Genomic DNA, 26,190 nt, shown 5'->3' on the forward strand with positions numbered 1-26,190 from the left:
TTTGTGGAGTGCAGTCTCTTGTGAAGTGAATAAGTAACATGATTGGTTTACGTCTGTTATCTGAGCACTGTTTTAAATTTAAGCCATATCATGCCATCTTTCATTAGTCGTTGTTAGCTTTTACTGGAGCTTAATTCGACAAGACATCACTGGTGATTACTCAATACTGTATTGACTTGTATCTGAGTCTTATTAAGTGGAGACATCCGCCGCAAGTTAAGAATGAGTTTCTCTCTGCTTTTCGTTCTCGTGTCATGGATTTTAGTAATCCCTTGTCCAACTCGGGCGCAGGGTGAGTTTAAAAAAAATTTCCTCTTTACCTGCTTTGTATTTTATAGATGCTATCTTAATTTCTAAGTCAGCGTTCCCCAGTTTGGTTAAAGATGGCTGTTAAAGGATTCTTGATAATTTGGGAAACGAATCTTTAGTCGGAAATTATACTTAGACTAATATGTTCGAATAAGCATCACATTGTTTCCATTCTGTCTTACGCTGAGTCAGTGCCGTATCTCTCTGTACTGCATTTATCCTGGCAAGCGCGGACGTATGACGAGAATAAAGGAAATCAAGCGAAGCATAAACTGATATTGTCACAATAGTCCTCCAATTTTTGAAAATTAAGTGATATGTAAGCAAGCCTATCTACTTCTCTTCGTGATCGAGGGTTAGTCTGTAGTCCACTGGTTGAATCGGGAACCAAGACATTCGCTTATGATCTCTGATTAGCCGTAGATTTAGAAGCGATGTGATAGAATTCTACACCCGTTTGTCTTCATAACCAGGTCATTCAAAAAAGTGCCGCATTGTCATGTAAAACGAGGAAGTGAGACAAATCTCAAACTAGCCTTACCTCTAATACATATAAAAAAGGCAAATGACAACAGTTTGAAGAAACCATGTTTACTTGATTAAAGGTTAAGCTGAGTATTTTCCTCTTCGTTGAAAAGTGTGTCTAACAGTTAACTAGAGGTGCTTACTGTAAATCCTTGGACAGTCACTCGATCTTTTTAAGTCTAATAAACAATATCTCGTATGAGATACGTGTGTCATTTGAATACCATATCACTATAAGATACGTGCATCAGCCATGTTTACCAAATTCAAATTACTTCAATTTTCTTATCTTGTGTTTTAAACTTGATTTTACTTTGTGATACATGCATATACGACATCCCTGATAAAGAACGTTTCTACAGTACTCCGGGAAATGATTTTAACACATTTATTTTATTGAATCACTGATAACTTACAATATAGTGGCAGTTTTAGAGATACACTTAACCAATCCTCTATGGTTTATGGCGATTGAATCATTTACTGACAAATAAAGTCAAGTGGAAATACCATAATTTCTATAAACTACTAACTGCGTGATGGCATCTCCGCTCTTCTAGCTGTGTAGAAAATTTGTACCTCCACAATATGCTCAAACTCTAGAAAACCCGAAATTTCTTGAATTGAATTAGCCCAGGAAGAAACTGCGTTTAAGTTTCGATCATACTGGGAAAAAATCCATCTTTTCTACTTTGGTTGTTTGATCAATTAACTGAAATTTGCGGATCATAACACTGGTAGACAAATAAACATTACAGTGGTCGATCCAGGACTAAGTTTACACTAAAGGAGTTTTTTTGGATTCGTAAAAGTTCCCGGATTCATCAATTTTAGAGTATTCGGATTAGTAGGGGTTTACAGTGAAAGGATATTCGGATTCTTAACCGTTTACACACGACGATAACTCCGGGAACATTCATGATGGAATGGTTAACAAGCAGTTTGTTGCCTCGACAACGAGAAACAAAATGCCTCCGAAAATAAGGCTAGGGGTAGGTTGAGACAGTCTGAAGTTTTCTTTCAACTCGCTGACCATGGTACTGTTGTCCATCATGTCAGGTCCCTCCAGGGATTTATTCCCGTTTTTCTTAATATCTAGAACCGTCGAGGTTTTCGATCGTGCCATCGTCGCCATCTGCGCAGTAAAGTATAAATTTGGTTTCTGAGGAGTATGGCATTAGCCATTGTAAAAGTGATTACCTACACCTGAAACAGCACGAGGTGATCACCCAGCGACCGCCATCAAATAGCCATCAATGTGCCTACGACTCGACTACGACTGGATCATGTAATCTGCCATTTTCGTTCCACCGCAAACTCAAAAGATCACAGGCGGAAAAATATCCGGATTCGAGAGAAAATCGTTTACACGACAAAACTCTCCAGATTCAAAAGTTTTCGGATTCAAAGTTCCCACTTTAAATTCCGAATTCAAAATCTCCGGAGAAACGACCAAACCGGTGAGTTTTTATTTCGGATTCGTCCACTTTTGTGTAAACGGCAAAATCAATCCGGCACTAAAACGTTCAGAATTCATCACGAATCCGGAACAATTTCCTCTAGTGTAAACCTACAATCCTGGCCATAAGTTGTTGGGACACCTCCCCCTTTTGCGCGCTAAAACCCTCGATTTCAACTAGGTCCTTAACGTTTTAGAACAAAAGATGAATAGAAGCAAGCACAATTGACCCCCCTCCCCCCTAGCAATGTTGCATGAAAATGAAGCTATTCTGAAGACTAGATCGTATGTGGGAAAAAAGGAAAAAGGGACAATAGAAAGTGGTTAGACAGTTGTGTTGGAACCAAACGCGATTGCTGAAAAATTGCTATTATTGGAATAAGACGTGAATATCTATCTTCTCGTCTCTTTAGTTCGAGAATACTGTTCTAGGAGGCGAACAATTCTTGAAACGTGGCTATTCTGAAGCTATTGTCAAGGATTTTTTTTCTTCAAGATTTTTATCAACATTGACAGGGGGAGAGCGGTAGGCGGGCTTGCGCGGTTTTGGTCTTAAGAGAGGCTGCCTGTGAAGTCATCTGCCGTAACTGTCCCAACGCTTTTGACCAGAATTGCAGTCTTAAATGAACAGCGAACATCCATCTTGTTTTGTCAGCGGAAGTCGGTCACGGAAGAGCGAATTTCAATGAAATATATGTATAATTTGATTAAGCAATTAGCCAAAAATAGGTTGGCCGCCAAAACAGTTTAGGGTTTAGCCTAACTCTAACCTTAAGTTTTAAGACTGAAGAAAAAAAGAAAAAAAACATTGAGCATTTCAGTTGTTTGAAACAGAAACATTCGCGCACAATGAACTATATGTATAGTACGTGCGTAACATGGAAAGCAATCCGTCCAGCACAGTAATTGTTCAAATTAACAGCTTACCGAGACACTCGCACTGTCGATACCTCTTATTTATGATTTAAACTTTTATGATTTGTTTACTTTACTTTTTCTGACTTTTTAGCCGGAGAAAAGGCACTAAATGTGATGGTACAAATAAAAAGGTTTAACGGAAAATCGATCCGTCGAAATCAACAAATACAAATTTAATCACTGTAGCGTTCCTTCAGATCACGTAAGGCTAGAAACCAACAATATCAACTTGTCATCACGCTTAACAAATGAACTTAGAACGATTTTCTTTCTAGAACTCGCTCTTGTAATTAAAATGATCAAAGAAAGAACGACAGCTTAAAACGACATAGCAGTAACACCCGAACTCCAAGTAAATTGCTTTTAATTGGCGTTTTTAATTAACGAAATTTCCGAAGCGATGACTTTCAAATATTAAAGTTAAAAGAGGTCCATTATGTTTTTCTTTTTTCACCCAAATGTTCTAAGATAGCCATCTGCGGTTTGTTGGAAACGAATTATGTATTCACGGTGGACGCCCGCGTCACGCAATTGTTTATATTCTCACGGCGGTTCAGGGAAAAATTTGTGAGAAGCACAGGCCAAGGCGGGCGACTTAAAACCATTTGCCCAGAGATATTTTTTGATTTTCAAACAGGTGGGTGTATAGTTAACCCGTAGAAAGTATTTTTATGACATTTAAAGTTATAGCCCATAGAAAAATATGGCGATATTTTAGTGCTATAATTCGTATGCAACACATCGTAATATTTTGCGTTTCTGTTCGATCTCGTTTCGGGCTCAAACGAAACCTCGATCAATTTTATTTTTCGCTCAGTCATACCATGAAGACCTGAGCTGAATGTAAAGACCATTGAAAGATTCTTAAGTAGCTGCTGTGCGACGCGCAAAGCAACCAAATTTTCAGAAAATTTAGCATAACAGGAAGTAGATTTTGACCTCAATCGAGGCAAAATAGTTTTTCGCAAATTTCTCCCCAAAAAAGCTGCATTAGAAGAAACTAACTATGGTCCGTTTGTTTACTAGCTATGGCCAATCTATGGGCAAAAAATGAGCAAAATCGATTTTTCGACTTGTGCCGTTGTTTGGTCCATAGTTATGGGCACTGGCTCTTAAAGAGCGCAATGTCAGGAGTCTTAAAGTGCACAATTTAAGGAGGCTGAAACGCGCAATTTAAGGAGTCTTAAGAGTCCCTGTCCATAAAAATGGAAAATAACTCGGCAAGGGTCGAAAATTCGATTTCGCTCATATTTTCATGGGAGATAGGCTAGGGCATGACAAAAACTACAGGATTTTTTTTTGGCAAAATATCCTTTTCTTTCAAAGAAATATGCAAATTACCAAATTCCGTTAAAATCGTCATTTGACGCACCATTTTATTAAACAAGTTTGAGACCCTCGCATGCAAAACCACATTATTCTTCCGTCTTTAAAACACTCAAATATTTTTGTGCAATGTCTAAATGTGTACTGGGTTGATTTTAGGGAATGTTGCGTTGTTTTTTTGGGTGGAAAATAATTAAACTTCGAAGATATGTATTTTATTCACGTAAAAGTACTTCGTGAATATAATTAATTTTCACCATGTGCGAAACCTTCAAATGGATTATGCTTCTGGTGGTTGAATCGCAGAAAGATGGCCTACAGATTCCTGTAAAAATTTCTTTGGGCAAATGATTGTGAGCGACGCGAGAGCTTTTCAAAATACGTTAAAAATGCAAATATTTGACCATCCGTCGTCAAATTTCAATTTCCGGGTTGGACGTACATTTTAGCATGCATCACATGACTTGACCTATGTTAAGTTGAAATAGACACAGAGCTGATAATTTCGAGATGTTCTAACCTCATGTGCTGTAAAAGGCAGGTCCAAAGCCGATTTGATGTGTTTCTCTCACCATTCGTCGTACATAAAGCAGAAGTTTGCTTTTGTTTACATAACGTCCGATGTACATCGCCAACTGTCAACTTACCTAATGGTCGAATACCATGAATCTGTGACCATCTTTCTGCGCATATGAACATCACTGCATCTAAGTCAAAAACAGCTGAGTCGTTTCTAGATAGTTGCTTACTTTGCAGTGCGCCAGAATATCACGTTTGATCGATTGCTGACCATTGCTGATAAGCGTGTCGGCGCAGCACAATCGTACAACCGTTATTTGTTCGTCACGCAATGCTGTCACGGCGTATGCTGCACATTTGGATCTATTTTGTATAGAGCACTCTCAGGGTAAGTGAAACAATTTAATCATAGTTCATCTGTTTGTTCGTATATATAATAATAATATGTGTGTATATTTATATAATCATATTCCATAGTGTACGTGAACTCGGTCCAAATCACGTTTGTTTCAGACAACAGCTGATAAAGCTAGTGCCTGTACTCACTAGAATTAAAAAAAAAAATCACCATAAACAAATTATAGATCAATGAAGCAAGAACTAGCTGAAATAAAAATAGGAAATCACAACGTGTCTAATTCGTGTGAAAAAACGGACTAAATTTAATCAGTAATTACGTGAGTACATAGCCCTGGCCATGCCATTTTGTCGTATTTTGTTTGCTTAGTGGCGAGGCATTGGTATGTTTGTAACAGAAAATAGAGGACTGTTGTCAATACAGTCCAAAATTATTGTCAGTAAAATATTGTAAACAAAACACCTATTGACCGGTTACCTCCGCGGCCACCATTTGGTCGTTCCGATAAGCGTTTCATTAATGTCTTTACCCCTATTAAGCGGCCACCCAAAATTTAAAAACTTTGTTTTGGAAAGGGCGATGGCAGAAAAGAGTCTGAAATTGAAGGTGCATGACGAGTTATAATTCAAACACACGCCTATCATGATTGTCTTGAATTGACTCCATGTTCACCAAGAAATTTATAGCCCGACAGTGAAAAATTAAATATTCAAGGTACACCAACCTCTATTTAAGCGGCTAGCCCCATTAGGCGGTCACCACACATTTCCCCGAGGGTAGCCCATTGTATTACATGTAAACCAAAAATAATTGCACAGTGCGAAAAGACCTGCGTAATACTGTAACGCTAAACTCATACCTAGGGCACATAGGTAACGGTGGTCGAGTAAAAGATAACAACAGGGGTAATGGTAAACTATTCATTCTTTTCATTTCTTAATGTAATCTCTTCGCACTTAACGCGATTGTGTGCTCCCAGTGGTTCCAAACCTTACGGAGCCTTACGTATTAGGATAGAAATTGTCCTACCCCTACCCCCTAAAATGGGATGACAGCATTGCGTGACGAACAAGGGACCGCTGCAACCAAGGATTCAAGCCATCAAACCATGATGATCAAACGTAATATTTTGGCTCACTGCAAAGCAAGCAACTATCTGCAAATGACTTAGCCGTTTTTGACTCAGATGCAGTGGTGATCATATGTGTCGAAAGAGGGTCACAGATTCATGGTATTCGACCATTAAATAAGTTGACAGTTGGCGATGTACATCGGACGTTATGTAAACAAAAGCAAACTTCTGCCTTATGTGCGACGAATGGTGAGAGAAACACGTCAAGTCGGCTTTGGACCTGCCTTTTACAGCAAATGAGGTTAGAACATTTCGAAATTATCAGCTCTGTGTCTATTTCTACTTAACATAGGTCAAGTCATGTGGCGCATGCTAAAATTTACGTCCAACCCGGAAATTGAAATTTGACGACGGATGGTCAAATATTTGCATTTTTAACGTATTTTGAAAAGCTCTCGCGTCGCTCACAATCATTTGCCCAAAGAAATTTTTACAGGAATCTGTAGATCATCCTTCTGCAATTCAACCACCAGAAGCTTAATACATTTAAAGGTTTCGCACATGGTGAAAATCAGTTATATTCACGAAGTACTTTTACGTGAATAAAATACATGTCTTCGGAATTTAATTATTTTGCACCCAAGGACACACCGCGACATTCCCTAAAATCAACCCAGTACACATTTAAACATTACACAAAAATATTTAAGTGTTTTAAAGACGGAAGAATAATGTGGTTTTGCATGCGAGGCTCTCAAACTTGCTTAATAAAATGGTGCGTCAAATGACGATTTTAACGGAATCTGGTAATTTGCATATTTCTTTGAAATAAAAGGATGTTTTGCCAAAAAAACCTATCCAGTAGTTTTTGTCATGCCCTAGCCTATCTACCATAAGAATATGAGCGAAATCGAATTTTCGACCCTTGCCGCGAAATTAAGAATTTGTCTGATTTTTACAGGCAGGCACTCTTAAAGTGCGCAATTCGAGGAGTTTTAAAATGTGCAATTTCAGGAGTCTCGAAGTACGCAAGTTTAGGAGTCTCGAAGTGTCACGGCAAAAAAAGTGGCGTTTACCTTTTAGAAAACGCGCGGTGAATTTACGCAAAACGTGGCATTTGCTTACATTTACTGGTATTCACCAATCGGAAAATCCAAGATTTTCCAGTTGTTTTGCTGTCGGGGAATTTGAGTATTCGTTCCATTATCCGGTAGTTTACCATTACGGTGAACGCCGGAAAACGCCTGTTTTCTGGAATTTACCGGTCTGTTAACACTTGGCGAATGTCTTGTTTGCCTGTGTTAACAGATGTTTTCCCGGTGTAAAACTTCACGTTCATCCGTGGTTAACAATTGGAAACCGGCGTTTTCCCTTGTTTTCCGGAACGGCAAATGCCGTGAAATTTCGGAAAACACACTGTTTACCAGAACTCACTGCTCGGTTAACGTACGGAAAGCATAGTGCATTCCCGCGTTCACAGAATTTTTCTCCTGTTTTCTTGTATTTTCCGAGACGGCGAATTCAAGGGAATTCAAGAAAACGCATGTTTTCCAGCGTTCACCGTTCGGTAAACGCACGGAAATTGTGTGTTCCTGCGTTTTCAGAAGTTTTCTTGTGCTTTTCTCGCATTTTCCCTGATGGCAAACGCGCGTGAACTCAAGAAAACGCTTGTTTTCCGATGTTCACCGTTCGATGAACTTTTGGAAAATATCGTGTCTTCCTGTGTTCGCAGGAATTTTCTTATATTTTCTGGGACAATGAGTTGCGGTGAATTCAAGAAAACGCTTGTTCCCTGGCTATTTAAGGAATTTTACAGTGCGAAATTTAAGGAGTCTTGAAGTGTGCTATTTAAGGAGTCTTAAAGTGCGGAATTTAAGGAGTGTTAAAGAACGCAATTGAAGGAGTCTGAAATTGCGTAAGTTAAGGAGTGTTAAAGTGCGAAACCGAAAGAGTCTTAAAGTGCTTAATTTAAGGAGTGATAAGCGTCCAAGGAAACTTGAAACTAGATATCTTACGTAAAGCATTTTTTGTTGATTTTACGAAGGCTTTAATAAAAAAGACTTGGCCCAGATAATGATAATGTTCCAAATTGTTTCTGTGGTTCGGGACCAATTTACAGAAACACTCGTGAAAGTATCAGAAAAATGCATAAAAAAAACTGGATAGGAATACTGAATTTTATCCTATTTTACACCCACAGTGTAACGACTAAAATTGTCGTGATTCTCATCATTACCCACCGCTAATTTGAAATAAAAATACTCTTAGCAGAAGTTGTTTAAGCGCAAATTCTGAAGAGAAGTTTGCCGGGGTCTAAACGCAATAGTAAAATTGTTATGGAATTAAATGGGAATTATTTTGTAAAAACTTGCCAAAGATTGAAACCGATGATGATGTAAATCCAACGTAGACGTCGTGTCTTGTATTAATTAGCCATTTGCAAATTTAAGGCAATCTAACTTCGGTCTTGTAGCAAGGAAATTTTCCATGAGACTTGATCTGACGTATCAGTCCACAAAAGCTAATATTTCAAGGGGACGGTTCCTTCTTCTGCAGTAGAGCGCAATTTCGGGTTCCACGACTACTAATTTTTTAAACTAAATTTGAAAAGCTTGATCAGCACTCTCTATTGTTAGAATATTCATAGGCTGTCCGAATAGACAGGTGGCAAAAACAACGTGGATATTATATTGATATACCACCAAATTCTCACAAGACAGTAACTGAGAAATATGCGATGCTTACAGAGGAGAATTTCTGTTTGATATCGGCAAGGGAAAGATTAAAAAACAAACCGGCCGAAAACTCGCACTTTAAAAATCGATTTTAAGTTTTAGACCTTTTTACGTTCTTCGCTAATTCTCACTAAATTACGCTTCGAGGTGTCCAGTCTTTTGCAATTTCATTCAAACACTAAGTAAACGATTTAACCATCAGCGTCGTACCCCAGGAATTCACCTGAGGTACGAGTAACATGTGGACATAGACTTTGTATTGAGATTATTTACATCGTGTTGCAAACTTCCGTTTGACTAATTTAAAATTCTTCTGAAAAATAAATGATTTCTAACAACAGCACATATCGAAAAAACACTTGAAAGTACTGGTGAAATGAAGCTTATGATAAAATTTTACCTGCGTTTGTACTATTTCTTTGAACTTTGAAATTTATTTTCTCTAGTTTTTACAAATAAAATGTTCTCAGTGTTACTCAAGGCAACTATTTAATACTATCTTTGGCTTTAAGAAAATGTAAAAGGGACTGAAAAGCACCTAAAATTATTCTGGTCCACTAGAAACTGAAATTTCTTGATTTACCATCAGATTTTGTCATAAATTCTTCATAGAAAGCGATGACACTGAAAGGTAAACTCCGAAATACATCATGCAGTTATCTCGGATCCTTACAAGACTTAGCAAGCGGGAGAGAAAATTACGACTACACTTTTAACTCCCCTTTCAGAAAGTTATTTCACATTTGGTATCACAACAATAACGAACCATTTAGAAATTATAGTTTCACCGATTTGTTTAGGCAAAGGTCTGGCGAAAAATTAATCTTGTGCGTGGAGATCAGAGTAAATCGAAATAAAGATATACTGCATGTTTATAAAAGATACTATGTAAATAACCCCTCATCACTCATTCCTCAATAAGTCTGTTCTTTTTAAAATGTTTGCCTATTGATTTTTGTTTCAGACTTTAAAAGCCTGTTTTAAATTTTCGTCTACTTATTATAAGCTCTTCAGATAAACATGTTTATATTTTTTTCAGATGGAGGACGTGAGCTGTACTTTCCAGCCTACTATTTCTATGCTGAGAAATGTTTAGTGAACCACTGGATAAAAACTATGATTGTCAATGACTTGGACGAGTGTGAATACCGTTGCTACCTGGATGCAAACTGTGTCAGTCTTAATATTAGGAACAAAGATCCTGACGGAACACATGAATGTGAGCTGAATAACTCCACTCATGACGGGGATCTGAAGGACGACCAGCTTTACCACTATCGGGGCGCCGAAGTAAGCAACTATGAAATTTTTAACTTTGCGCCCTCAATTACTTTGTTAGACTGTATATTACCACCGGAAGCCCTCACTCACTCGAGCAGGGTGAAGCCAGAAACAAGAAGCGGGGCCTCAGAAGAGAACGCAAGTCATCTTTGCCGGGAGGAAGGGCTTCGAGGAGGGGGCGGGGGAGGCGATAGTCTGTTGTTTAAACGAAGAAAATCAATGAGAGAAGACAATTGCAGGATAATACTGACCTATACATATCCAACCGGTATATAAATATATAACGAATAATCCCATGGCTCTTGACACAGTTTGGCCAACTGATTTTTAACCTTTTTCTTACTGATTATTGCAGTGGGTTGATGAGCAAAAATTTATAAGGCGACTTCTTTTGTTTCAAACACGAGTAGGATCGTCCTAGTCATGCAGGAAATATAAACACCGGAAGCTTTCTGAACAAAGTCTCTCGAGCTAACTGCCAATCAATTTTAGAATATTGCGATCGATATAAGATACTGTACTGCAACAAAATACTCTTTAGGCTAAAGAATCGTTGTCGTTATAGGTTTTATGTAAATTTTGGTTGCATTGGAATTAGGCGATACGCCCACAATATCCCAGTATTTTATCGGAAATTTAATGGCTTGGATCGCACTCGGGTTTTGTTTAATAATACCTCCTTTTTCTTCCGCCTCTTGTCGGGTAACAGAATTTCAGTTTTAAAACTAAAGAAGAGCTGTATTGTGTTATTCGAAGATATCTCATTCGTACTTAACCTTGCGCGTTCTTAATTTCGCGAGGTTTTATTTCGCGACTTCAGGATTTGATGTTAAGAAAAATACATTAAATTTCGCAAAAGCACGTCAACAAAGGTCAAATAACACTTGATGAGGCAATTGCTCGACTTCGTAAATTTATTACCGTAGTTAATTTCGCGAGCGTTTTCTGCGAGTCGTAAAATTCGGGAAAAATCACGAAAATTAATACTCGCGAAAAAACTGAGAGCGCGAAAAAATTACATATGGGAACTTTAATACCAGACTATGTAAGAAATAATCCTTGGCTAGTTTTAAATGATGTTTAGTCACGGGTTCATTGGTAATCGGTTGATTATTTTTCCTTGAAAATATTCAGTCTCTATGTGGTCTTGCTTTCAACTAATTAGCATTCTTCCTCCGATTCACCGTTATCTTCAGCTTGTAAATTCACAAAAATCTCTTCAGTACAGTCATAAAATTTCCATTTGTAGGCTACTTCTGGGGAAACGGGGTCCTCGGATAAGGAACTGGGAGATTAAAACAATGGGAAAGCTGTGAAATTAAATGTACTTGTGAAATTTGTTTTCCTGCAATCGCGAAATAAGCTAACTAATTTTTGTTACTTTGATTGAGAATCATTGTGGAAAGCCCCAGGAGAAGTGCCAAAACAACGCAACTTGTCTGTCCGGTTTTACAAGTAAGAAATATCGATGTGTGTGCAGTCCTGGTTTTGAGGGCGAAAACTGCGAAGACGGTAGGTATAAAAGATATCTTGAGTCGTAACAAGAGAAAAAAAAAAAAAACATTTTATCTTGTAGGAACTTTTAAGCAAGCCAAGAGATATTATTATGCTAAAAATGACTTTTCATGTCTTACTACAACGAAAACCCAGAGGGTGCTTCTGTCTACCCACTCCTTCCTTGCACTACGGTCGGGGTACGAGTGAGGAAAAAATAGCAGACCATGACTCACAATGCTTAACACACAAAGTCGGTTTCAAAAACCGTTGGGTTAGAAAACCGAGGGAAAAAATCACACATTTGACCGTTGGCTTAAATATAACAATTATATCACACTCTATCTCCCAGATATCGATGAGTGTGATGCACAGAACAACCCATGTACTGCCGTTGATAAGTCTGTGTGCAGAAATACTCATGGATCGTACTATTGCCAGTGCAAAGATGGATTCGTAAAGAACGGTGCAATCTGTGAAGGTGCAATGTAATTTGGTTCATAACTTGAGTATCCTTACGTTGCTTAAAATTAGTTACAACCTGTCCGTAAGGAGTTGCTATCCGCTCCATCCCCCATTATGTGTAGGACACACCTCAATTGGCCATTTTCGTATTCTCGGTGTTGGACTGGAATTACAATCGTGGACAAAAGTCCTTGGGACACTTATGTAATGTGACGAATTATCTGTGTTTTAGAATTGAAATTCAAAAAAAAGAAAAAAAAAAAGAAAAAAAAACGCTGCTATATCCTTTAAAAACGCATCGCTTTCCCTCCTCCCCACCCAAGACAGTGTTGAAAATCAGGTGAAATTGCAGGTACTAGTTTTCAACATTGTATGGGAGGTGGGGGGCGAGGTTAGGCAGGTGAAGTTGTATTCGCCTCTGGCGTGTGAGCAAAAGCGCCAAAAGTGCAAATTTGTCCCAAGACTTTTGTCCATGATTGTAGCTTGCGACTGCGGCTAATGCGGGGAGTATTTTCAAGTGCAAATGACTTTAATCTCCTTTTGATGATATTCCCCCACAGAGCCTCCATTCCAAGCTACAACCATGGTCACAAGCGTTAGAAATCGTCATTCTTTTCCAATTTTGCCCCTCCCTACCTCTGTGTAATGTTGACATAACACTTTAGTCCAATACAAGTTTGCATTATACCATTTTCCAACATTGTAAGGGGGAATGGCGCTGCTGACACTCATTCTGTAGATATTACCATTATGATTATTTTCCAACGCAACTTTTTAATGGTTGCAGTTCCAGTCCAATAGCGAGAATAGGGCAATGTTCTATTAGTACACCTCTTCCTATTTCACGTGATTTACACCAATGGAAATTTAGTTCTTTTATGTATTTCATACGCCAAACGAAAAGTCGGAGAGCATTAAAGACGCTAGAGTTTCTCTCGACCGCGCATCGAGCAACTCTATGATGCACGCTAAAGCATGAATCAATTCTTAATTACGTATTCCATTGATTTACTTTTTTCGTACTTGTTCAAATGTCTTCTGTGTTTATCAGATATTTATTTACACACTTGTGTATCTCCTTTAGTTGATGTATGTCACTGGCATCATTACCAAAATCTGACAGATGCAAAAAGACGATATAACTACGAAAAACAAGGTGACGGCAAATGTGACAAAACACTCAATGACTGGCATCGCTTCCAAGGAGCTGCAGGCACAAAAATGGCGACCACATGTCCACCGATGGACCGTTGTGATGCAGCTTATCCTATCTGGTTGAGTGGTGGTCATCCTACGGTGGCTGAGGGTACAGTCTCAACAAACGTCTGTATTAATAAGTTTGCCTGTTGTGAAATATTCTTCCCAATTCAAGTAAAGAACTGCAGCTCCTACTACATCTACAAGTGGTTCACCCAGGGTATTGTCCCGCCCGTTACTGCAGCGCTGACTAATCCAGTTACAAATGACCTTACTGTAAAACCTAGACATTGAGTGACAGCTCTATAAGTTTACTTTCATTGGTCTTTTTTTCTTTGCGATTACTAACAGGCCCGGGTACCCAAAAAACAAGCAAATGGAACTAGAGAAGGAATTTGCTTAGCATTAGACCTCTCCCTATTAGACCATGTGATGATACTCTTGAGAATTCTTCCTTTCGAAATTTCAAATTGCCCCGTGTTGGTGAATAACTAATTTTTAGATGGATAAAAGAACAGTTCTCCAGAGAATATCACGTGGTCTGTAATGGGAAAACAAACCGCCCAAGCGAAAAAGGTTTATTAAAGACAATCTTATATTATGGGGTGATGCCTCAATGTTGGGCCTTACAAGTACTAGTATCTGTACACAGATTGTTCCATGTTGTAGAAATCATGGGGGTTGAGGGGCACGAGGTTAACAATTTTCGGTCAAGATATCTTCTTTACAGCTAGATTTTTTTGTTTGTTCTCTGTCGTTCTTGCGTTTTGGAAGGGGAGAGTGCAAGCTGCGCATGATTTTTTTTAACGGATTTTCTTCTTTTTCATTACCAATTGTATTCTTGCTATAAAACTGTAGTACTATAGTACACGTGACTCCACACTCACTCGAGTGATGTCGCGCGGAATGAAGTACTGATCATGTACAACACTTTACTAGTAACACTAATTTAGAGGCATTCCGAACATCGTTCAATGTCAAGATTGATAAACATTCAGCCTGAGTCGACCATACCAGACTCAAGTTGTTAATCAAGCACGTAACCAAGGCACGACCAATAGGAACATGCATCAAGCAATAAGGCTTGTTGTTGCATCAAACCGGACGAAATTCCAGCTCCATGTCTCGTGAGGGTTTTTCACCTCTTTTCTTATCATTTGTAGCTGTTTGTTAATATTAAGACTGCGGTAAAAAAGTATACACCCATTTCTAGATTTTTCCTGAAAGATGGCCACCTCCAACTAAATCCTTTTCCTCAAACCAAGGGTGCAGTTGAGACATTTGAGGTATAAAGGACATCGTTCAGACTGCTCGGGCAGTTTCTATTTTATTATTAATTCCCTTGATGCTAACTGGACGGCATAAGAGCGTGAATTACGTTTTCGTACACCAAGCGGTGTCACTCTGAAAAACAAAAACAAAAACAAAAACAAATAAGGACAGACAGTTGCTACCTGCTTCTTTGATTGCTTATTATATTGACTTCACAATTTGGTTTCGAGTTGGCTTGTTTGTTGGTAATATCTTTTTTTCGTACCTTTAAGTTTTCCTGTTTGTTTATTTCTTTGTTTATGTTTGTTACCTTGCTTGTTGGTTCGTTTGCTTGTTTTGATGTCTGTTTCCTAGTTTTCATGTTTGCTTTCTTGTTTTAAAGTTTGCTTGTTTCCTTTGTTTTGTTTTGTTTTTATTTCGTTTTCCATCTTGCTGCTTGGTTGTCTGTGTTTGCTTGTAACATTTAATTATTTTTGCTCTTTTTTTCACTGGTGCTCATGTTTCAAACATTGTTAACCACATCAAGTGAAAGAATCGTTGAATTATTGCGCCTTTCAAAACACGCGAACTCTGAAGCTCAGTCAAACCTCAACTAATTTTTTTTTTTTTTTTGTGCTGCTGTCAATGATAATGACAAGGAGATAAGGAGATAAGATAAGGCCAGGAGACCGGTTAATAACGACAACGGACATTTTCCTGTTTCCCGTGTGGCAAGTTCGTATACAAAGTTAACCTCGTGTTACAGACACTGATTATTTGTGCACTGCAGATTTTCGTAATTATGTACCAATTCTAATCTGTTAGAAAATGAAAGCTTTTAATTTCACTAAACTTACTATAAGAATCGAAATGAGTACTGACTCTCTTGCACTTGACAAGGGAACTCAAAATTGAGTGCGAGACATTTGTATATTTGTTCTTCAGTTATATAGATTAAACAGATATTTTGGAAGTAGATTTTAATTCAGTAAATTTTTATGTTTATAATTTTAGATGAGGTAGACTTTATACTCAATATCTTTAGCCATTTTTTTGATTACAATAAATTGTAATTTAGAGCGTCCTCAATTAGCCCTGTTAAGCTAAATACATCGGCACTGTGAAATAAAGTTATTATTTATTTACACATCGATAAAACATGTGTTTGTTATGTCTATTATGAGAACCTGGTTAATACGGACACCTGAGTAATGTAGACACTTTTGCGTGTTTGTTCCACTGTGCTCTACAAAAGCCTAACATGCACGCTGTCCTGCGACTGGCAGGAGGCTGATCAGTTGCCTATTTACAAAGTGTGAAGAGGTCATTGCGAGACTACCAAGAACAAATCGAGTATAGTATGTAGCAAGATAGAGGACGTCAACGTAAGGCATTTAGATTAAATAATAGTAATAGTAATAATAATAATAATAATAATAATAATAATAATAATAATAATAATAATAAAATCGGTAAATGAAACTTTAGAAGTGGGAATTAATGCATTTGCCATTCGGAGGAACTAAACTGTACGTGACAGTGAAGGAGGAAGTAAATATTTTTCTGTTGGTATGAAATGCACGTGTGTCGCTGAAGACTGTTTTATTAAGTCTTTTGTTGTAAGGTTGGTTAGACAGTTGTTAAGCATGGATCTCAGCTTCAGTTCTCGTTTGAAATTTTATTAGCACCAGTTTATATCTGAAGGTTTGTGAATGCCTTAATTACCTCTGATCCGCAGAGGTTGATGTACTTGCACTCGGTTGGGTTATTCGTTCCCAATTTTTCTCGCTGGGTTTTAGGGTTTTGGAATCAGACGGTTACGCAAGCTTTATCACCTGAGTGCTACTTTAATTCAATTTTGTTTCGCACCTTACAGCTAGTATCTTATTTGAGTTATGTAAGGCTGCACGATAGGCAGTAAACATTGCTGCTCACGATTTGAGCTGCACAACAATTCCTGAATACGAGTCGCAGAAATAAATAACAAATCACTGATACCGTCACACTGGCAAGAATGACCAAAACTGCAATCCAGATCCCTATCACTACGATTGGAAATCAGCGCGGAGAGACGCAAACATGAATGCACGTTCTCAGACTTTGTGGTAATTGTGGTAATTTGGGATTATTGCAAATGTCAAAAATTCATCTTACCTCAGAACATTAGGAACCAGTCCTTTGTAAAATCCTTTCACTCCTTCGTATCTATAATTTTGAAATGGAACACGGAGGAAGATGTCACGTTAAGACGACAATGATATAACTACAGTGACACGCCTCGCATTACCCAGTCAAGCTTAAGACACATGCTAGGCTTGAAAAAGCGTCCCTCTGCTGATTATGACAAGTAATACTAATAATTCTCTACTTCTAAAAGTGTCGCCCTCCGGGCGAGTGCTCCCAGAAAAATTGGTTGGGGGTGTGCGGCCCGCTTCCCAAAACCCTTACCCTATATATTTATGACCAAATCCTGCAATATTCACTACCCTATTTATGACCTGGCCAAAAATTCGAAACTCTATTTATGACCTGACCCTTAACTTAAAACCCTGTTTCAGACCGGCGTATTAATTTGTTCCCAAGTTCAGACCAACGTTAAATTACTGTAAACATAATTTGTGAAGCGCTTTTGTTAATTTTCTTTTCGATAATGATGAAAAGGTGCAGGCTTCTTCTTAAAAACATACCCATATCAAGGCTAGAGCGCAAAAACCATACCCTATTTATGAACAAAATGGCCAAAATCAGCTTAAATCCATACCTACTTATGACCAAAACGGCTCACAAACCATACCCTTTGGGGCCGCACATACCTATATAGCTCATGTAAGGGAGTACTTGTGTCCCAACGTTTTTGTCTGGAATTGTCTGAAAGAAGAATTTAAAGAATGTCAAACCACTCGCTGTAAAACAAGTTGCAGAAAAGGGGGAGTTGTACTATCTCGCGGGTACAGCTAGCGAGCGCTACTAAAAAGAAACAGCATGCAACGACAAGTTTTACCTGGGTAGGCGCCAAAGACCATTAAGTCATATTTTGAAATGACCTTCTACGGTAGGCGATCCATAAGTCCGTGACATAAACCTCTATTGCTTCTCAAGGGGCGAATGACTCACTTGTTCGCCCCTAAAATCCAACTATGCGCAAGATATTGTGTTGAAATGGATGTTTCTATTTCCTGCACTGAAAAAATGATCTTGTCTACTTCTTTAGAGGGGTGGTTGATTCGCGCAAAACAGAAATGATGCAAATTCGGCTGAAACAGTGGGCACCGAGCAAGTGAATATTTTCGCCTTGTCCTTGCTGTCTCGTGGAGTTTATCAGTGCACAGCAATAAAGCGTTGCTGCTACCTAAACGCGATTAAATTCGGCATGTCTCTCTTCGTTTTCCTCTCCAATACCGGAACGCGTATAAAGCGAGGTTTGTTCTCCGCTTTGGAAGTGTCACCGGATAAAACATTTTGGTTCCAAACTTCTTCGTGTTATTCGAACTATACCTTTTTGCGCTTCATAGGAATTGCTAAAAGCTACTTAACTTAGTTTGGGATCAAGAACTAGCAAAACAGAGCTTTGCGAGAAGGTTTATATGGTTAACCGTTCAATTAAGATAGAAAGGGTAGAGACGTAGTTAACTTATTGTCTCCGGAAAATGGTTAATCATATTTCAAGTGTCAAACTCTACTATTTTGCCACCAAATTGCTTCCATCCTGCATTTCAAATGATGTAAAGTGAGAAATTTGTGTACCTTCTGCCAACTGGGAAGATCAGCGAAGGTTAGGTTGCAAAACGCTGACTTTCAAATGGTTAACCGTTGTTGGCTATTCGTGCGCGTTAATTAAATGCATGGAACCCGGAAGTTGTTGAGTCGCGCGTAATCGTGATATATCTGAATACTGTACTCGGGTAAGCTTCAATCAACTTATTTAACACTATTCCGTGAAACAATACAAAGATCTGCTAATAATAATCCTGGAAAATGTCCTAAATAATAGACAAGAGCTCTAAATCCCATTTTGCTTGAAGCAGATCGCAAATTTCGTTCTATTACAGGCGGCTACGAGTTATATTCCACGAATATCTGCACCGAGCCTTAAACCAGATAGCCGTAGAAAAGGTCTTTCCAATTTACAGAGACAAAGTGTACGTCATTGACCCGAAATCAAAATTCTAAAATATTGTGACACCATGACAATCGTTGGCGTTACCTTTACTAGAAAATTCTTCGCATATCTCTTTCAGACAATCCCGGACAAACGTAGTTGGGACAGCCGAGCTGGATCACGTATTCCCCATCCCCCCTAATCAATGTTGACAAATGTCGCGTTTTTCTCAACAAAAAGGGACAAAATCACCTGATTATCAACATAGTAAGTGATGGGATGGGAGAACTTGCTTCGTGTCCCAACTTTTTTGTCTGTGATTGTAGACTGGTTACCAGTCATGCATACAAAGTCATGCAATGGATTCCATGACCCACTGCTCTTGGAACGCCCTCTGTTCTAAAAGTCTTTACATGGGAAGTGCTGCACCATCTTGAACGACATCAAACAATCCCTTCACAGTCCTCACCTGAAGCCTTGACCTGACCACTTAATAGGGATATGTTGCAGTGGCAGGAAACATTTTTGATAATTAAGCCATTATAAAATATTCTGTAGAGTTCTAGGGAAAAAAGTAATAGCTGAGTCAGATTTTTCAGGTTTTAAATACATTATTTCAGCCTCTAAATGAACAGATTTACATGTAAATACTATTCTCTAAAACATATCATATTCACAGCTTCTAGTATCACGAACCTGCATGTATATTCTAAGTTAACTTTTGAGTTGACAGTTAAGGGTTATTTTTGAAATCCATTACAGGCCATTTATTAGCACTTATTCTAACCTAAAAGTCTGGATGTCTTTCGTTTTCTGTTTCTTTTTTTCTTTTTTTTTTTTTGTCAAGATAATTCAGTTTTACACACATTACGTGTAACTAGACGCTCTAAGAGCGTTTACTCGGTGACGATTTTTTTTTTTTTCACCGTATAACAAATTGAAACGACAGCACCGTATCAATAGGATGGGCCGTAATCTTTTTTCTCAGGGTTAGCAAATTTTAAGATTTGGAAAGAAATGTAAGCTTACCTTCATCACTCGTATTTTGTGTTGTGTGGCGGCCATAATAAGATTTAAATACACGGTCAACTGGTGCGAGATCTGAAACCAAGAATTTAGGAAAATAAGGGAAATTCTAATACCTCGCCGAGCCACCCCCTGTCAATCACTGATGTAGTTATAATGTTACATTAACAAGACTATACAATGTAATTTTTAACTTCGACTCCGTTGCCAAGATTCTCTTCTTGCTGTCTACGTTGACACCTGTTTTCAAATTGCGAGAAAGGTTCGCAGGTTTTTTTCTTTTGTTCCTTTTTGTTTGTTTTGTTTGTTTGTTCTTGTGGGTGGGGGGGGGGGGGGTAGTTCTTTTCGCTCTTTGAATCCTGTGCTCGTTTTGTATTCAGGTTAATATATCTTTTTAAAATCCATAAATTATTAGACTGAAAACCGTAATAAAGCCAATGAAGAACTGCAATGGTGGACAAAAGCCCTTGGAATACTGATATTATTCAACGTGCTTGTCTGTGTTTCTCTTTTATCTTTTTCACTAAAGTTTGAAAAAGCACTGCAGTTCTTTTAAAGAGGCGTTGCTATTCTCTCCTCCCCACTAAATAAAATGTAAAACTCAGGCGAAATTACACATTGTAAGTAGGGTGGAGGGAGAGGCTAAGTAGGTGAAGTTTTTTTCGCTCGCCACTGTTGTCTGGCGTGTGTGCATAACCGCCAAGAGCGCAAATTTGTCTGAAGACTTTTGTCCATGATTGCAGGTGAAAACTAAATTAACTGAATCCTCTTCGTTTTATGGGGGTGTCTGGTGAAGGGTTTATTGTGGTAGCACGTTTACAGCGATTTGGTCCATCTCAGTGCCAGGCATTTGGTAAATGGCTGACTGGCTGTACCGGTTCACGCACACATTGAACGCTCCAACTCGCACCCTTGACATGGTGACGGCCACACTCCGGGAAATGGCATCAACCTGTCGGGTAAACTACATAACCAATAACTGTCCGCTTCACCACGTGGCATATAGGGCCGCAACATCTTCTCTCCACCTCAATCTGTCCCTAGCCCTGGGCTCTGTTTCTCTCACACCCCTTTCGCGAATTCTTCTTTAATAAAAACATGAACTATTTCAAGAATGACGGAGTCAAACTGTGAATATAAACACTGGTGGCATAATGATCACAATTTCTTCTGTATTGACAACGTGTGGTTTAGCTAAACTACGTCTACTTGACAATCTTTATCTTCCGCTTTCTTCGCCTATTGGAGACTTAAAGACATTTTCGGGAACAAGGGGACAAGGTCATCATGTTACATGGAAAAAGGTATAATTTTGGATTATTTTAAGGGAACAAGTGCTGTCTGGAAATTATCAACAGACACCTGATGTCAAGGAGCAAAATTGCAAAAGTTTTCTGACATTATGAAAAAGTGTAAGCTCTGACTAGAAGATCTTGCGTCGTAAACCTTCTTGATTTTGAGCACCTTTAACTCCCACTATTCTATAACTCCTCTGGGTATTCAACATCGAGAATTTATCATTTAAAATGAAATATATTCAGGTACAACACGCCGGATGAAAAAGGGAAATCATTAACAATACCAACTTGATAAGACATCCAGTTCACGAAAATAACATTCAAACTGTTCTCATGCACTGCATAATTAATTAGCTCATTACAAAACATGCTGTTATTCCATAACATTTTCCCGTTTTCGCCCGTGCTGGTGGCGTCGGTAATGCTTTGCGCCATTTGGAGTTTGGTCTCTCCGCTTGAAGCGTGGTCTTTTCGTCCTGTACTCCACAAAGACAGTCGTCTTCTGCCACTCGCCCACCTCCCCTAGTGGCGGTTGACCAAGCTCCTATCTGCTCATTTTGTCGTTGCATGCCTACTGCCTCATCAGTCGCAGACTCTTCCCAAAACTTAATCTTATGCGATGAGGTAATGGGTATGCAGTGAGGATATGGTACTAATGAGAGTATACCAATCAAGAAGCTTGACGCGATGAGAAGAAATAGGGAGAATCTGAAGCTGAGTCACCTTGCGCGTAGTTATTTGTGATAACTAAAACCGGAATTTTTGAAGTTTATTTTCTTCTGTGATCCAAGGTTTAACTGCAGAAAATCCCTTTTAATATTGCTTGAAGACAGTGAATTAGCTTACCTATATGTCTTTTATTTCGAAGAAAGAAAAAGTTCACATCTACATAAGAATAGCTATCCTTTAGACATTTTCAGCCAACCTTGGTAAACAAATTAATTAAATAACCGTTTCCTCTTTCCCCGTTAAAAATGCGCAATTAGAACAGAAAAATTATACGTGCTGAGGTCTGCTGAGTCATCCGTCACGCGAAAAATTGACATGATTGGCTTACGTATGACATCAAAGTGTTCTTTTAACTGTGAGTCATATCATGCCATCTTTCATTAGTCCCTGTTAGCTTTTGTCGGAGCTTAATTCGACCAGAGATCACTGGTGATTATTCAATACTATATTGACTTGTATCTGAGAGTTATTAAGTGAAGACATCCGTCGCAGGTTAAGAATGAGTGTTTCTCTGCTTTTCGTTTTCGTGTCATGGATTTCAGTAATCCTTTGTCCAACTCGGGCGCAGGGTGAGTGGAAATTTTCCCCTTTAGCTGCATTGTATGTTATAGATGGTATCTTAACTTAAGTTTTCTTCAGTTTGGCTAAAGATGGCTGTTAAACGATTCTTGATAATTTGGGAAATGGATCTATAATTGAAGGTTTGTCACTAATGATAACTTATTCGTTCGAAGAAGCATCACATTCTTTCAATTTTGTCTTACGGAGAGCCAACGCCATAGCATAAGCTGTAATGTTACGATAATATGTCAAGTTTTGACAATTTAGTGAAATCTAATAAGCAAGCGTATTTACTTCTGTTCGTGATCAAGGGTTAGTTTGAAATCTTTGTTTTAATTGTGAGCCAATACGGTCGGTGATGATCTCCGATTACCGTAGTAGATTTGGGAGCGATGTGATAGAATGCTACACGCATTTGTACTCGTAACCGAATTCGTATTAAAAAAAAAAATGATGTATTATTTGTCAGCATCTAAAACGAGGAAGTGCAGCGAATCTTAAACCAGCAGCTCTGCCTCTAAAAAATAAAAATTAAAATGACAGCAGTTTAAAAAAAGGCTGTGTTTACTTGATTAAAGGTTGATGCTGAGTATTTTGCTCTTCATTGGAAAATGTGTCCAACAGTTTACTGGAGGTGCCTACTGTAAATCCTTGGTCAATAACTCGATACTTTTAAATCCTATAGACCACGTCCAATTTGGATTAATTCAATTATCAAATTATCAAATTGCTTCAATTTTCTTACCTCGTGATGTGAACATAATTTTACTTTGTATTATTAAAAAAGTTGGTTTCTTAGCACAAGAAGTATAATCTTCCCTGCATATTTTTATCCTGTAAATGAAATTGCATGTTAGAGGAAGGTGCTACCGTTTGTTTAAAACCACCCGCAATGCAGACCAATTTGCGCAGGCAGCCGAAATCTGTTCTATTATTTATTTGTTCGGTTTTTGTACGTTTACTTGTAGAAGGCTTACCTGCATAATCCGATAGAAACACAGAACTCCAACAAAAGCTGCTGACATAATACTGGAGAGATATTTTTCATAATCGAAATATACGAATGATTTTTCGCCTCTTTTTGCCGATTTTTTTCCCTTCGAAAAGGAATATAAAACATTGAATTATAAATCATCTTAAATTCAAGATCGCGCAGCGGGTTATAGTCACCTGCTTTTTTATATTGTAGAAGAAGAAGAAAAACTTTTCTGTGTTCCTACCAAGTTAACAGAAATACCCGTGAAAGTATCAGTAAATTAAAAATTATAAAAAAAAAAAAAATTTAAATAGGAACACCAAATATTATTATATTTTTCTTTACAGTGTAATAACGAAAACTGTTCTTATCGTGATGTTTACCCACCGCTAATTTTTAAATAATCGCTCTCTCTCTAAGCGTAAATTCTGAAGAGAGGTTTACAGGGGTCTTATCAAATTAAACGCTAATTTTTACGTAAAAACCTGCCAAAGATTGAGACTCACTTCAGTTCTTGTAAATTTGCTACAACCAGTAACTTTTGGAATATGAATGTAACTAAAAATACGGTTCATGATGCAGATTTAACGTAGTTGTCGTGTTTCGTATAATTAACAATATCAATTCCATGGCAATCTATTTTCGGTCTTGTTGTGCGAAACTTCTCTTATCGTGATGTTTACCCACCGCTAATGTCGACCAAACAGAAGCTCATAATTCGAGGGAAAGGTTCCTTCTTTTTCTATAAGGGAAAAAACGCGAGCTCATGAACTAACTGTTATTTTTTAGACTAAACTTGAAAAGCTAATAGGCACCTCTTTTTTTATCAGAATATTAATATGCTGTCTGCATAGACAGGTGGCAAGGACAACATGGATATTATATTGATGTAACACCAGATTCTTACAAGGACAATTACTAAGGAATTTATGATGATTAGTAACGAGAATCTACGTTTGATCTCGGGGAGGGAAGATTTAAAAACATGCCGCCCTTCGCACTTTAAAAGCTCGATTTTAAGTTTGAGACCTTTTTACGTTGTCCGCTAATTATGTATGGTTATCACTAAATTATGACTTCGAGGTGCCCAGTGTTCAAAATGCTTGTAGTTTGCAATTTCATTTAAATGCAAAGTAAACGATTTAAGCATCGGTGTCGAATGTTTTAAAAACAAGGAATTCACCAGAAGTTGGAGTAACAACCGTTAAACAAATTGTACCAAAATTATTTAAATATTGCAAACTTCTATGCCACTGTTTTCAATATCTTCTCAAAATTAAACTTTAATAAGCATTGAAAGTCGCAACTTTTCGCAAAGGTTTAAAAAAGTCTGTTCATAGGGTTCAGAGCCATCGCAACGTTCTGAAAATTTAAGTTGGCTCTAAACCCTATACACATTTTTTTCTTAACCTTTCCAAAAGTTGCGTCTTATCGTGCTTATTAATATTTGATCATATAAAAAAAAAAAAAAAAAAAAAAATCACCATGCCGTTTTCAAATTATGAGCCCCTAAAGCTGTAATTAAGGGTGTTTTTACCAGGTCATACCTTTGCTTTGGTAACCTGTTGTGTCACGAAAACGATAACAGCGTGTTCACCAGTGACTGGACAGCTGTTTGATACCACGTTTGTAGCATTAAGCGATAAATAGTGCATGGTCATAACGAGCCATCAAAATCTAAGTGCAGGAAACTGTTTTAAGCCACCTTTCTAAAAAAAAAAGGACTGTGACAAACTAGTCTGGGAGCAAATGTCGTAAAATGAAGTCCCGTGAGAATTTCGTGCTGAAAGCAAGCCACCAGTCTAAAAGTGTTCATTAGGGTCTAGTAAACATGAAAAGTTTTGGTGGCAACTCTGCAACTTGCTAGGACGGGTTTTAAGGAGGGTTGAAAATCGGACGTATATTGGCAAACATGAAAACGAGGCTGGTAAATTATATTCTTTATAACCTCATCAATTACCATCAGTTAACCGCCAAACTTCGCAGATATTTGTAAGTTGATCATTTTGTGACAACTGCTGATTATGAAGTGGCCACGTGATTTTCTAGCATAAAAACGAGGCTGGAATAGAATATTACATATTTTTATATTTAGTGTTTGCAAAAGCTTATCAAACTTACCCAAAATGGGCAGAAATACGCAATTTGATCATTTAGTGACAGCTGCTGATTATGAGGTGGTTACGTGACCTAGCATGAAAGCGAGGCTGGACCAGAAAAACGCATGTAACCTTTTTAAATGTTCACAATAACTTGTCAAACTTTCTCAAAATTAATCCCTTGATGATACGGTTGCATTAATGATATTCTTATTTGTCACGTGTTGATATTTCCTGCAAAGAAACGAGGCTCTAAGCAACCATTTATTTTATGATAAATTTACACTGGTAGCAACCTACATAATTAAAAAAGACAAAAAACAGCAACAACTTAAAAAACTGCAGTAATAAAAATGAAAATGGTCACATTTTTCACCTTTCTTTGGCGAAGTATTTGTCCATGGACGCTTACCATATCTAATTTAACGCATCGTCATCATCTTCTTCTTCCTCAATATCTCTGTCATCATCGTCTCATTCGCCTTGTTGATTC

General features: G+C 38.0%; 3 protein-coding genes across 3 annotated transcripts in view; all 3 read left to right on the top strand.

Moving 5' to 3' along the window:
- LOC149104515 (pancreatic secretory granule membrane major glycoprotein GP2-like) overlaps window positions 1-26,190 on the top strand; it is a 290,181-nt gene that overhangs the window by 190,127 nt on the left and 73,864 nt on the right. The window lies entirely within an intron of this gene.
- LOC149104528 (uncharacterized) lies at window positions 158-12,701 on the top strand. Its single transcript, XM_089271000.1, has 4 exons — window positions 158-292; window positions 10,261-10,511; window positions 11,894-12,014; window positions 12,349-12,701. The coding sequence occupies exons 1-4, from the start codon at window positions 223-225 to the stop codon at window positions 12,486-12,488; spliced, it is 582 nt and encodes a 193-aa protein (XP_089127126.1). The 5' UTR covers window positions 158-222; the 3' UTR covers window positions 12,489-12,701.
- LOC149104529 (uromodulin-like) overlaps window positions 13,683-26,190 on the top strand; it is a 32,776-nt gene continuing 20,268 nt past the window's right edge. The window contains exon 1 of the mRNA XM_089271240.1: window positions 13,683-13,767. Within this exon, the coding sequence (XP_089127366.1) occupies window positions 13,683-13,767 (85 nt within the window). The remainder of the gene's footprint in view (window positions 13,768-26,190) is intronic.

Source organism: Orbicella faveolata, unplaced genomic scaffold (genome assembly GCF_042242905.1).
Source record: "Orbicella faveolata isolate gen_17 unplaced genomic scaffold, um_ofav_v1 contig_34, whole genome shotgun sequence".
In the NCBI taxonomy this organism is placed as follows: Eukaryota; Metazoa; Cnidaria; class Anthozoa; order Scleractinia; family Merulinidae; genus Orbicella; species Orbicella faveolata.